At 37.4% G+C, this 13696-nt stretch overlaps 2 protein-coding genes across 3 annotated transcripts in view; one reads left to right on the top strand and one right to left on the bottom strand.

Moving 5' to 3' along the window:
- LOC135204233 (glutamate receptor ionotropic, delta-2-like) overlaps positions 1-4089 on the top strand; it is a 34155-nt gene extending 30066 nt beyond the window's left edge. For both annotated transcript variants that reach the window (XM_064234341.1, XM_064234340.1), the window contains exon 14: positions 3991-4089. The gene's annotated coding sequence lies outside the window, so the exon portion shown is untranslated. The remainder of the gene's footprint in view (positions 1-3990) is intronic.
- The window catches only part of LOC135204232 (uncharacterized), a 67199-nt gene that overhangs the window by 10171 nt on the left and 43332 nt on the right, over positions 1-13696 (bottom strand). Inside the window, 3 exon segments of the mRNA XM_064234339.1 lie at positions 3294-3460; positions 11606-11745; positions 11897-11962. Of these exon segments, the coding sequence (XP_064090409.1) occupies positions 3294-3460; positions 11606-11745; positions 11897-11962 (373 nt within the window).

The raw sequence follows: 13696 nt of genomic DNA, 5'->3' as shown, positions 1-13696 counted from the left end.
ATTCCAGTGGAGATAAGACCACACCTGGAATGGTGGTTGCCCCCTCTGAAGGAGAACAAAGGGATCTCTCTAAGAACCCAGAAACCCAGACCTAGTGTTGTACTCCGACGCGTCGGAGAAAGGTTGGGGAGCAACATTAGGCTCAAGAAGGAGGTGTCAGGCACCTGGGAACCAGCGCAGGTTTCTTGGCACATAAACTGCAAAGAGCTCTTCGCCGTGCATCTGGCTTTGAAGAGTCTAGAACCTATGGTGTCGAACAAAGTAGTGCAAGTAAACGTGGACAACACCAACGCACTTGCCTACATACGAAAACAAGGAGGGACTCACTCCTCGTTCCTTTACGAGCTGACGGGAGACCGCTTTTGCTTTGGACGTCTCACAGGAACATCTCCCTTCTGACAAGGTTCGTTCAGGGAGTAAAGAATGTGAGGGCGGACAGACTCAGCAGGAGGAACCAGGTCCTTCATACAGAGTGGACCCTACACGAGGAGGTGTGTCAAGATCTCTGGTCGCTGTGGGGGACACCTCATGTGGATCTCTTCGCCACATTCATCTCCAAAAGGCTGGCAGTCTTTTGCTCGGTCGTGGAAGACCCAAGAGCTCTTATGGTAGACGCCTTAACCTCCGCTAGATTGGTCTCGCGTAGACGTCTATGCCTTTCCTCCATTCAAAATCCTGGGACTGGTACTAAAAAAGTTTGTGGCGTCAAAGGAGACGAGGATGACATTGATAGCCCCCTTTTGGCCGGCCCAAGATGGTTCACGGAGGTGGTAGAGTGGATCGTAGACTTTCCAGATCCCTACCAAGAAGGATGGATCTTCTCAGACAGCCACACTTCAAGAGGTATCATCAAAACCTCCCCGCTCTCGCTCTGACTGCCTTTCGACTATCGAAAGACTCGTCAGAGCGAGAGGGTTTTCTCGCGAAGTTGCAAGCGCGATCGCGAGAGCACGCAGAACCTCCACTACGAAAGTATATCAGTCGAAGTGGGAGGTTTTTAGAAGGTGGTGTAGAACTAAGAAGTTGTCCTCCTCCACTACCTCTATAGCGGAAATTGCTGATTTCCTTCTATTCCTGAGAAAGCAATCTCATCTAGCTGTATCCACAATAAAGGGATACAGAAGTATGCTCTCAGCAGTCTTCAGGAATAGAGGATTAGATCTGGCAGATAATAAAGATCTCCACGATCTCATAAGGTCCTTTGAGACTTCAAAGTCGAAGGAACCGGTCCCTCGAACTGGAACCTAGACGTGGTTCTCAAGTTTTCTTTCATCTGAAAGATTCGAACCTCCTCATGGTTCGTTTCGAGACATCACCAGAAAATGCCTATTCCTATTATCTTTAGCTACGGCAAAGAGAGTTAGTGAATTACATGCTCTGCAGGATAAAGTAGGTTTCAAGGGAGACTCAGCTATTTGCTCGTTTAAGACCCTGTTTTTAGCTAAGAATGAGAATCCCTCGAATCCCTGGCCTAAGTCATTCAAAGTCAAAGGCATATCGAGTCTCGTAGGAAGAGAAGCAGAAAGATCTCTATGCCCTGTAAGAGCTCTAAAGTTCTACATTCAGAGAAAGCATCAGATGGGAGGCTCTAGACAAGGTCTTTGGTGCGCGGTAAAAGACCCCACAAGACTGATGTCCAAGAATGCTCTGGCATTCTTTGTGAGGAACGTCATTACAGACGCGCATAAGGTCTGTTCTGACGAACAGTTGCGACTGTTGAAAGTTAAAGCTCATGAAGTGAGAGCACGTAGCGACGTCTCTCGTTTCATAAGAATATCGCTTAAAACATCATAAGATACGACATTTTGGAGATGCAACTCAGTATTTGCATCTCATTACTTGAAAGACGTTCGTGTGACATAGAGAAGTGTTTTTCTCTGGGTCCTTTCGTATCGGCGGATACGATTCTGGGTACGGGAGCCGACACCAATCCTTAAAAGTATATACTTTTCTTCTTTTTGGATATGGTCTGGTTCTCTTCGAACAATGGAGGACTTGGTTTAGCACCCCCCGGGCGGCCGTCTATGTTGTTCAGTAAGAGAATCTTGTCATATCTAATTAGATGAGTATAATTTTTTTTTTTTTTAGAAAATTATGTATGTGTGCGTAGTGGTTTTTGAGTTACGGTTGTTGTGAAGAGTTTGGGGATAACTCGGAACAATCCTTAGTTCTAACATGTGGTTAGGATCAGGTGGTCAGGATTTGGTTGTGTGCTCCTTCATAAGGTGTATTGTCATATAAGTGGATCAGCACCCATTGACAAAGTCCTTTCAGGCTCTGCCGAGTAAGCGGATAAGACCCCATCGGCAGACCCACAAGAACTCTTGGCCATAGATCTTATATCTCGCTAAAGTTTCTTGAGGTGATGCAGACTACTGGGCAAACACCCACGAAGTCTACCACCTATCAGGTAGGAACCAAGGTTTTATTTATACCTACAACATATGTTGTTTACCTGTCTATTCCATATAGTAGCTGTCTCTTGCCCTCCACCGAAGGGTGCCAATCAGCTATGTATATATCTGACAGGTAAGTTGATTGTATGAAAATGATATTGTTATGTTACAATAAAGTTTTCATACATACTTACCTGGTCAGGATATATACAATTAAAGGCCCACCCAGCCTCCCCGCAGGAGACAGGTGGAAGAGAGAAAATATGATAGAAAAACGGGGATGGTTCCTAGTCCTGCCGCCCAGGGCAGGCCGGTAGATCACCTGACCTACCTGTAGCGAGTGGCGCGAAATTTGAATTTCTGTCGGGGACGACGGAGTCTTAACTATGTATATATCTGCCAGGTAAGTATGTATGAAACTTTATTGTAACATAACAATATCATTTCTAAAGACAATGCTAAGAAATACAGTAAATTAAATAAGTAATCAGGTTCTAAACTTGGATTAATAGAAATAGCACTGCTATGGAATAAAAATTATGTATATACAATAGTTGCTAATAAACATCACAACAGTGTCCTAGACAATACTTAACCTCACATTACCACTGAGCAAGTTTGGAACTCCTCTAAATAGTACATGACTACTCCCACTACGCAATGGGAAGCAACTATCCATGGTAAACCTCCCAAGTTTATGAAAGCACCAAACGACTTTCTTGGTCCCATTGTCTTTGGTTCAGCCCTAAAAATCATGCATCCACACATTCACATATCTCATATATGTTATTTTAATTTTAAAATGCTTACAGACATCATACCCCACACACAATAATAATTTGACTTTTAATGCCTCATGCTTACTGATATTTTTATACAAAAGTTTCCATTACATACCTTGGTAAATGACCTTCTTTGAGCCAGTCTTGATGGTGTCGGAATTTATGGGAAGTTCTCTCTAGTCTGGGATGGTCACATAGGGAACATATGTATTTGTCTGGAACTTGGTCCTCCCCTTCAATATTATAGCATGCTCCATGTTGCCAACACAAGCAAACATCACACTGCAAATTAAAATAACGTATAAAGACGGATTTTGAAAAAATTAATTATGGCACAAGATATCATCAACTGCTGAAATCCCCTTCTAATATGACCTTCTCTAAGATAAACAAGAATATTAAATTTTCTTTATGCCAAAACCTAATAGCCATCAGAAGACTGACACCAATTACCGACAAAAAAAAAATTTGTTTAAACATAAACATCTTTAAGACATGTATGCCATTATATTTTGAATAAACAATATATAGCATAAATCCAAGACACTCAAATAGTTAAAATTAGCATAAAGATCATTCTGCTGCTCCTGGTTACTCAGCTTTTCAGTGGTTTAAGATCTCACTTCTTGTGCTGTCTCAACAGCTGCAATAGATGAGTGAGGTTGCAAAATGGGTACATTATCATTGTATCACTAACATGATAAACTTCATAATACAATAAGGATATATTTGTTTGAAAAATGTTGATGTGGGTTGGAGCGAGTTGTAACTTATTGCGCATCTGGAATATCTTTTGTTTACCCATATTTCAGTGTCGCACGGTTAGCGGGAGAAGGCGAACTGCCGTAAAATTTTCTAACCACTCTGGTACTGCCTGTGTTGAGTGGTGGTGGCTGGTGGTGACAGGTGTTATTCTTATGGATGTAAACACGAGAATAAGAAGTTCAGTGACATGTAAGGCCGGCAAGTGATGGGATATTGGTGTTTGGCAATCTCCTACTGGGGTTCAAGGCCTATGATAGTGAGGCCATTGAAGTGAGTGCAATACAGTGTATTATGGATGTTGTATGATATTTCAATTGGAATTGCCCTTATTGGTAATTGGATTCTATGTATATATACAGTAATGCTTTATGATATGAGTACATTTAATTTGATGCCAAGTGCTTTAGTGGCTACAGTACCATAATTTACAGTGTTATTTACTTACATTGCTATAAACAGTTATTGTTAGACATACACATATCAATACTGGATTGTTCATGTACTTTACTAGAAGGCTTGTATTAAGGACAAATATTTTTTTTGATAATGAAATTGGGGAAATTGGAAAATTAGGAAAAATTCAAAATTTGTATGGCTGGTTGGATTGTATTATTTTTTATTACATGGAATATATATATTTCAGGTTGAAACCTATAGTTGGCAATAAAAACTGTTACTACTTATGGTCCATCCTTGAACATCCCAGTACATTTCAACTTCAACCGCCATGGGTGTGCAAGAGGAACTCGTCGCCCTGAAGAGGAAGAGGGCAATCAACAAACGGGAAGTTCACCAGGAAGGTAACTATGTGCAATGAAGGAATCAATCGAGGTGATGATTTATCAGTGTTAACGAAGAAACTATGAGGAAATGGTTGAAGCCTTTAAATGCCTAGAGTATCAAAATGATGAACTGATACAATTTATATATGAAAACGAGGATAAGCTAGCCTATAGTAGTTTAGAAGAAGAAGCCCAGCAATATATTTTAGATAGTGAAAGATTAAAATGTGAAGTAAGTGCAAAAATATTCAAAGGTGTCCAGGATGTAAAGGCAACAGATAAATCGAAGGTTAAAGTAAAGAAATTTGAACCACCAATGTTCGAAGGTAATTTAAGGGACTATCCAACTTTTAAGGAAGATTATGAGAATTTAGTAAAGAGTATATACGGTACTGATCCATATGCTCTCAAAATGTGTCTAGGTGGAGAAGCACTTCAAGCAGTGAAGGGCTCAGAGGGTAATTATGATGAAATGATTCAACGTTTGGATGATAAATTTGGGAATTCAAGAAAGAATTGTAGCTTAGTGGTTGGTGAGCTTAGATCTCTGAAGAAAATTTATGATGATGATACCAAAGGATTTATTAAAATGGTCGATCAGGTTGAGCAATGTTGGCTTGATTTAAAAAAGGTAAATCTCTCTGATGAACTTAATAGTGCAAACGTTGTCAGCCATATAGAAAAGGTTTTTACCTTCACTTCAAAAGAGAGAATGGGTAATTAAAGTAGATGAGGTATCAGTAACTAGCAATCTGTTTCCTGAGTTGTTGAAGTTCTTACAGAAGGAGAGAAAAATTTTGGAATATATGAACTCTAATGTTAGGAGTAGCGGTAGTGATAATAAGGCAACAGTCCATCATGTTGACAGCACAGTTGAGAATGAATCGGAATTGATAAAATTGGTGAAAAAAATGGGGAAGAACAAAGTATAAAAAATAAGGAATTTGAATCTTGTATTGTTAACTTGACAGAAATGGTGAAAGGTATTAAACCTAAGGCAGATAGTAAGGGGATAGGATGCCTGTTACACAATTCAATTGGTCATGATATAACAGAATGTTATAAATTCAATGGTTGTAGTAGCAAAGAAAGATTTGAGATTATAAAGGGTAATGGAATATGTTTTAGGTGTGGGGTCTAGGGGATCATCATCCTGCTCATAGCTGCAAGGTAGGTACATTGTGTGATGTCATTATTGAAGGTAAAGGGCCATGCAATCGTAATCATCATCCACTGTTGCATTCCGATAGAGTAGAAAATAGTATTCACAAAGCGATATCAGAAAAGGGATTTGCAGTGTTGTTGAATATCAGTATGGTGAATAGTAAGAACATGCCTGTTAATGTACTGTGGGATCCAGGAGCGGATATTTCATTTATAACAAATAGGATGGCTAAGAAATTGGGTTTAAGTGGAAAGCATATAAATTTATCCATGATCAAAGTGGGCAATGCGGTTGAATATCACTCAAGCAACGAATATTGTGTACCACTAATTGATAAATCTGGTAAGGTTTGGAATGTGAATGCTGTTGGTATTAATGAAATAACAGCCAAAATCAAGAAAGTAGACTTATCCAAGGGTATCTGAAAACTTTTTGAAGGAATATCAAACTTAGAGCTGAATCGCCCACATGGGAAATCGATATGCTTATTGGTGCTAATTATTGTGAAATATTGCCAAGGGTTGTTGAAACAAATAAGGGTCTCCAGTTGCTAGAAAATCAGTTTGGGCTCAGCATACGTGGTAGACATGATGAAATTACCAATCAAGTATTACTAGTAATCATGTGTTTGTGAGAATTCATAAACTTTCAAGTTCAGTAAATTTGAATGAAATCAGTATTGAGCCAACAGAAAATCTAAAGGATCAGTTAGATAAATTTTTTGCCATAGAAGAAATGGGAACAAGGTGTAATCCACAATGTATCAAATGTATGTGCAGAGGTTGTCCTGGACCCAATTATGTAAGTTTGAAAGAAGAAAAGGAAATGAAATTGATTGAGGAAGGATTAACGTATGATGAGAAACAGAAATGCTGGTTTGTAAGGTATCCTTGGATAAGAGATCCAAATCATTTGAAAAATAACATAAAGGTAGCAAATGCCAGGTGGTTAAGAACAACAGAGAATAGATTAAGGAAACTTGGGAATGAGTATGCAATAAAATATCAGAAAGAGATTGAAGATATGGTTAGAAGGGGAGTAGCTAGGAAATTAACCAATAAGGAGATTCAAGAGTACAATGGCCCAGTTCACTATATTCATCATCATGAGGTGTTGAAGCCAGAATCTAGTTCAACCCCAGTGCGCATTTGTCTTCAATTCTTCAGCAATCTTATATGGGACAGAGGTTAAACGATTTTTGGGCTAAGGGGCCTGATATTTTGAACAGTTTGCTGGGAGTGTTGTGTAGATTTAGGCAAGATAATATAGCCATAGTGGGGTTGACATAGCAAAGATGTACCATACTGTAAAACTCAGCACACTAGATGAACATACGCATAGATTTGTATGGAGGGACTTGGATGATAGTAGGCCACCTGATCAGTATGTTCTTACCACAGTAACATTTGGAGATAGGCCCAGTGGTACTATAGCTATGGTAGCTTTGAGACATACAGTAGAACAATTCGGTAAGGAATCCCGGATGTGCAAGATATGATTCTTAATAATACATATGTAGATGATATACTGTATTCTACTGATGCCATCGAGAACGCAATCAAATTAATACAGGATACTGAAAGGGATTGTCTCAGGGAAGTTTCAGAATAAAGCACTGGATAGTCAGCGGGCATTATGAAAACTGCAATATAAGAATAATAGAATCTGATAGTGAGAAAATCTTAGGTTTAAAATGGAATCCTGTAGATGACTATTTTTCCTTTGCTGTAAGACTCAACTTTACACCAAGAATAAGAAAGGTTAGGAGTGGTCCAAATTTAGATATAGGTGAATTTGATTATAAATTTCCAGAAATATTAACACGCAGAAAGATATTGAGTCAAATTGCATCGTTGTATGATCCATTAGGGTTGGTTATACCCAGTATTACTCAAAGCTAAGATCTTGAGAGATCCATGATTTCCAAAAGTAACTCGAATGGTGGTGGAATCAAGTGGGATGATCCACTTGATGATTCCATTGATGAACGAATGGAAAGCGTTTTTCAAAGAATTGTATGGACTGGAGTCATTAACTTTTAGAAGACCCTTAAAGCCATCTAATGCTTTTGGTAAGCCGAACCTAGTAATATTTTCTGGGGCTTGTGCATATGTGAGGTGGCAAATCAGTGATAATAAGTTTAAATCAAGTCTGATAATGGCGAAAAATAAGATTGCATCAGTGAAACAAATGTCTATTTCGTATGGAATTATGTGGTGCTCCATCGTGCTAGGATGAGAGAACTCATAGTAAAGGAGTTTTCATGGGAGTTTGAGTCAGTTATCACATAGTTGACTCAACAATTGTAAGATCACAAATTCAAAAGGAGTCCCATGGATTCAACACATTTGTTGCGGTACGCATTGCAGAGATACAAATAAAAACTGATTCAAGGAATGGTGGTGGGTTGATTCAATTCAAAATGTTGCAGATATGACCTCTAAACCGTGTAGTCCAGAAAAAAATTGGTGAAAATTCTGCCTGGCAAAATGGACCAAAATTTCTAACATTACCAATTTCAAAATGGCCTATCAAACAAAATTGTGAAAATGAACTAACTGATAGAGTAGGTGTTGTCATGGCTGTTGCTAAAGTAAGTCAGAACCATGTTATACACATGATTGATGTTAATAGATTTAGTGATTATTACAAACTACTAAGAGTTACATGTAGGGTAATGAATGTTTTCAAATGCAGATCCTTTAAGGGCATGCTGAGGGAACCAACAGTTCAAGGAATTATTAAAGCAGAACTAATGTGGGTTAGAGAGATGCAAAGGGACCTGACTGATTGGAAAGTGAGGTTCAGAAGATTAGGACCTTCAATTAAGAATGGAGTCATAGTAGTAGGACAAAGAATTTCTAAGTGGCTAAAGGAAAATTGGAATAGAGAAGACTATATGTTGCTACCAGCAAATCATCCAGTTACTAGATTGTATATATCATATGTACATGGGGTTGACCACGCAGGCATAGAGACTACTTTGGCAAAATTACAAAGAAAATTCTGGGTTCCAGGGGCCAGAAAATTAATAAATGGCCAATAAAAAATTCAATGTGTGACATGTAAGAAGTTAACAAAGAAATTAGAAGACCAATGCATGGGTCAAATGAGGATAGAAAGAATGAAACCTGCTCCACCTTTCTATTACACAGCCATAGAGTTGTTTGGGCCCCTTAACAATAAGAGACACGGTTAAAAAGAGAACTCATGGTGTAAAGCCTTTGGTGGTTTGTTAATTTAAAACTGTTTCGTTACTAGAGCTGTTCACTTGGATTTGGCTGAAGGATACAGTACTGATGATTTTCTTACCACATTTCAAAGGTTTATTGCTATTAGAAGGAGCTCCTAAAGTTATATATTCAGATAAGGGAACTCAGTTGATATCAGCAAGCAAGAAAATAGAAACCATGGAGCGGGGAAAAGGAAGGGGTAACTTGGATCTTTAATATGCCTAGTGACGCACCTTGGTATAATGGGGCAAGTGAAGCACTGATCAAATCTGTCAAAAGGTGTCTTTGTATTATTGTGGGAGATTCTGTGTGAATTTTGGAGAGTTACAAACTGCTTTGTTTGGTATTGCTAATCTGATGAATGAAAGACCAATTGGAACAAAACCTGGATTTAGTTTAGAGTGGGGGGCTACCTCTGTCCCAATGATCTGTTGCTTGGTCGGTCCACTTGCTTTTGTCCAAGTGGTATGTACGATATTAGTGGGGATCACAAAAGGAGATTAAAGTTTATGCAAAGTATAATAGAATCCTTCTGGAAAAAGTGGCAACGGGACTATTTTCCATCATTGTTAATCAGGCAGAAATGGCATACAACAAGGAGGAATGTAAGAGTTGGAGATGTGGTACTTGTGCAAGATAGTAATGTTGTGAGAGGGGCATGGAACTAGACAGGTGATTAGAGCTGATCCAGGACAAGATGGCATTGTCCGAGATGTTGATTTAAGGTATAAGATTATGAAGCATGGGAAGGGATATGATGGTGAAGTGGATAAGATTATGTGTAGATCAGTACACAGGTTGGTGGTGTTATTACCAATAGAAGAACAATGTAATCATACGTAGTTTTACCCAATTGGATAGGGTATCTGTAATTTGTCACTAATGGTGGGGGAGTGTATCACTAACATGATAAACTTCATAATACAATAAGGATATATTTGTTTGAAAAATGTTGATGTGGGTTGGAGCGAGTTGTAACTTATTGCGCATCTGGAATATCTTTTGTTTACCCATATTTCAGTGTCGCACGGTTAGCGGGAGAAGGCGAACTGCCGTAAAATTTTCAACCACTCTGGTACTGCCTATTGTGTTGAGTGGTGGTGGCTGGTGGTGACAGGTGTTATTCTTATGGATGTAAACACAAGAATGAAGTCAGTGACATGTAAGGCCGGCAAGTGATGGGATATTGGTGTTTGGCAATCTCCTACTGGGTTCAAGGCCTATGATAGTGAGGCCATTGAAGTGAGTGCAATACAGTGTATTATGGATGTTGTATGATATTTCAATTGGAATTGCCCTTATTGGTAATTGGATTCTATGTATATATACAGTAATGCTTTATGATATGAGTACATTTAATTTGATGCCAAGTGCTTTAGTGGCTACAGTACCATAATTTACAGTGTTATTTACTTACATTGCTATAAACAGTTATTGTTAGACATACACATATCAATACTGGATTGTTCATGTACTTTACTAGAAGGCTTGTATTAAGGACAAATATTTTTTTGATAATGAAATTGGGAAAATTAGGGAAAATTCAAAATTTGTATGGCTGGTTGGATTGTATTATTTTTTATTACATGGAATATATATATTTCAGGTTGAAACCTATAGTTGGCAATAAAAACTGTTACTACTTATGGTCCATCCTTGAACATCCCAGTACAATCATTATTATGTATTACTATATTACTAGCCTGGCTGCATTCCTAGTTGGAAAACCAGGGGGCTACAAGGTCAAGGGTTCCAATTAGGAGAGCAGCCCAATTAGGAAAAAGGAATATAAGGAGAAAAGAATAAACTTTACAAATAACAGAAACAGCAAAGAAAAACAAATGATATTAAAATTAAGAATTGAGGCTCACATGAACCTACTCAATTATTACCTAATTACACAATTAAACAGCTCCATGTACAATGCAAAGTACTATGAAATGTGAAGCTACAAAAAATGCAATAATGCAATGGTTAAGTCAGAGATAATGAAAATTTTAAATTATGCATAATATGAAATTGTCTCCCTAGGTCCTGAAAATCATAGAGGGAGGTCATGTTGTTCTGTATAACATTGTACCGACTTATATATTTTCTCTATTGTAATCATATTCTTGATGATAGAAGAAATTTGTATGGCAACAAATGCTAAAAAAGAAGGCACTACATTACTGCCAATGTATTTATATAAAAGAAAAAAAGTCTTGCATAACAAATTCACATAATCACAAAAATACCAACCTTGCTCAAAGGAAGAACAAATCCTTTGAGGAAATCATACCATCAATAGCATTGTGACTCAATGTCTCATTAAATTGCTTGATAATAATTATTATCCATTAAAGCAATTAATATATGTAATATGGTTTTAGAACTTTAAGAAGATGCAGGAGAAATTGAATGATGTATGTGTATTGCTTTACTGTACAATACAAAGAGAAAAGTGGTCATATCAGGTTTCAGACTACCTTGTAAAACCTACCTGCAACATGAGGCCTTCTTCTTCAGTGGAACCACACCCACAATTGATAATTTCTGCTGGAACTTCTTGTACAGAAGCATTTTCTGTTCCTTCCCCCCAGGTGTCTGTAGTGTCTTCCTCTACATCGAGGTTTATGTTTTCTTCGTGGAAACAAAAGCAAGTTTACAAATTAAAGTCATAAACATGTAAAATAATACAATAATTATTTAACTGCAAGACATCAAATACTGTGCATACTAACCAGTATAACAATGATATTTCGAAACCAGGCGTTTACAATAATAACAATACCTTCGGTACTTTGGGGTTTCTTGGCTGGGCTTGATGTACTAGGCTCTGATACACCTTGTTCTGAAACTGTATAGAAAGTACCAATAAAAAGAATGAACACAGCACTGTCATCCTGGAAGTCTCTTACGTTTCAGAAATTGTCTCGTAAAGAAATTTTCATCTTATGTCTACTTAAGTGAAAACCTTAAACAAATTGTACAATGTTAGGCTTTTATTTGAAAAGCAAACTGTAACCAATTAATTATTTTATTTTATTTTTGAATTAGCCTAATTATTAGCATTACTGAAAAGACTGTTCCCCCTAGTGACGGACTGCTTATCACTGCTTACTGTTTGTGAATATAAAAAATGTCATGGTGTATGAGACATAAATTCATAAATAGGTGCAGGTTTCAACTGACTAATCAGCTATCATGGTGGAAGTGGGCAGATATAAACTCCTACTTACAAAAACCTGAATACAGCAGGCATTATGCTCGACAGATATCCTAATGGCTAGTATCATCAAAAAATTGTTTTTCCCAATCATTCCATGGATCCAGTACCCCTGGTGCAGATCGCTTATTACTTATAGACTCCTTCCGTGTATTATTTTGAGGTTGGGTCAATTTGTTATTAAACAACATTTGTAGCTAAATGGAATTTTGTTGCTTACTAGGAAGGGCAGACCCCAACTGTCCAGTAAGTTGAGGTGCTGCTCTTGCAATGAAAGGACACAATCAACAGTATGAATGACAAAATCAGTCAGTGTATGTTTAGTTTAGCAATAATCATATTGGTTAAAATCATAAAGGTTAAATTTAAATTTTAAAAATTATTCTGACAGGCTTCTAAAGCTGCATAATGAATCTTTAGAGAAACTTAATAAAGCAAAATCCCAGTTCAGTATTTAAGGCCACAAAACATCTTAAGTCTAATAAACATTCATTCACCTCCTACAGGAAGCATAAGCTTTTAGCACTGTACTACATACAAAGTTTCAAAGCAAAAGAATTTCATGCAGAATCCACTGAAAATGGCACATTACACTTGTCAACACGTAACTCCTACAAAAAAAATAATAAGTGTAAAGAAACACTATAATGTAACAAAGGAATATACTGCATAAGATATTTTCTCATTACGCCAAGAATGTTTTCTGAAATCTTCCAAACTTAGCTGTTCTAGCATTCAAAAGATAATGTCTCCTTGGTACCAGTTGAGTCATATTTTGAAGAATTCATGAATAATAGAAGAACAAAAATAAATCTCAAAAAAGAAAATTACCAAACATAAAGTGCTATTTAAGAACTTTCCATGAAAACTGTATCAAATATAACAGTGATAACAAGATGTCCTCACCATGTACAAAAATTGCAAGGGAAAAAATATTTGTGGGTTGGTGCTCTAACAACCAAATTACCATAATTTACCTGAATAGCTGTCAGTTCTGGATTTGTATATATTTTGCCTTAATAACTCTATGTTCAAGGGAACCTTATCAATTGTACCATGATGCTACAAGACTTTACATATTATGTATCAATTCATTACAGGGGAGCTAAGCAGAAGAAATGAGGGAGATGGCACACAGAACAAGATGTCAGGATGTTCTGCTCTATAACACTATAGTTTCCTGCAAAACTAGCCTGTGATTAAATCCTAAAAATGCAAAAGAAAAACAGGCCAAATAAAGAATACTTCTGAAATCTCTTAATAAGAAAGAATCAATTTGTGCCTTAAATAATAATGCTGCTCGGGATGCATGATTTAGTTTCTACTGCATCGTCTGTGAAAGATACGCTAACATAACAGCACTGG

The sequence above is a fragment of the Macrobrachium nipponense genome, chromosome 44, assembly GCF_015104395.2.
Source record: "Macrobrachium nipponense isolate FS-2020 chromosome 44, ASM1510439v2, whole genome shotgun sequence".
NCBI classification, from domain to species: domain Eukaryota; kingdom Metazoa; phylum Arthropoda; class Malacostraca; order Decapoda; family Palaemonidae; genus Macrobrachium; species Macrobrachium nipponense.
Note: the sequence above shows the minus strand (reverse complement) of the source record. Positions and strands in the feature narration are given on the sequence as shown.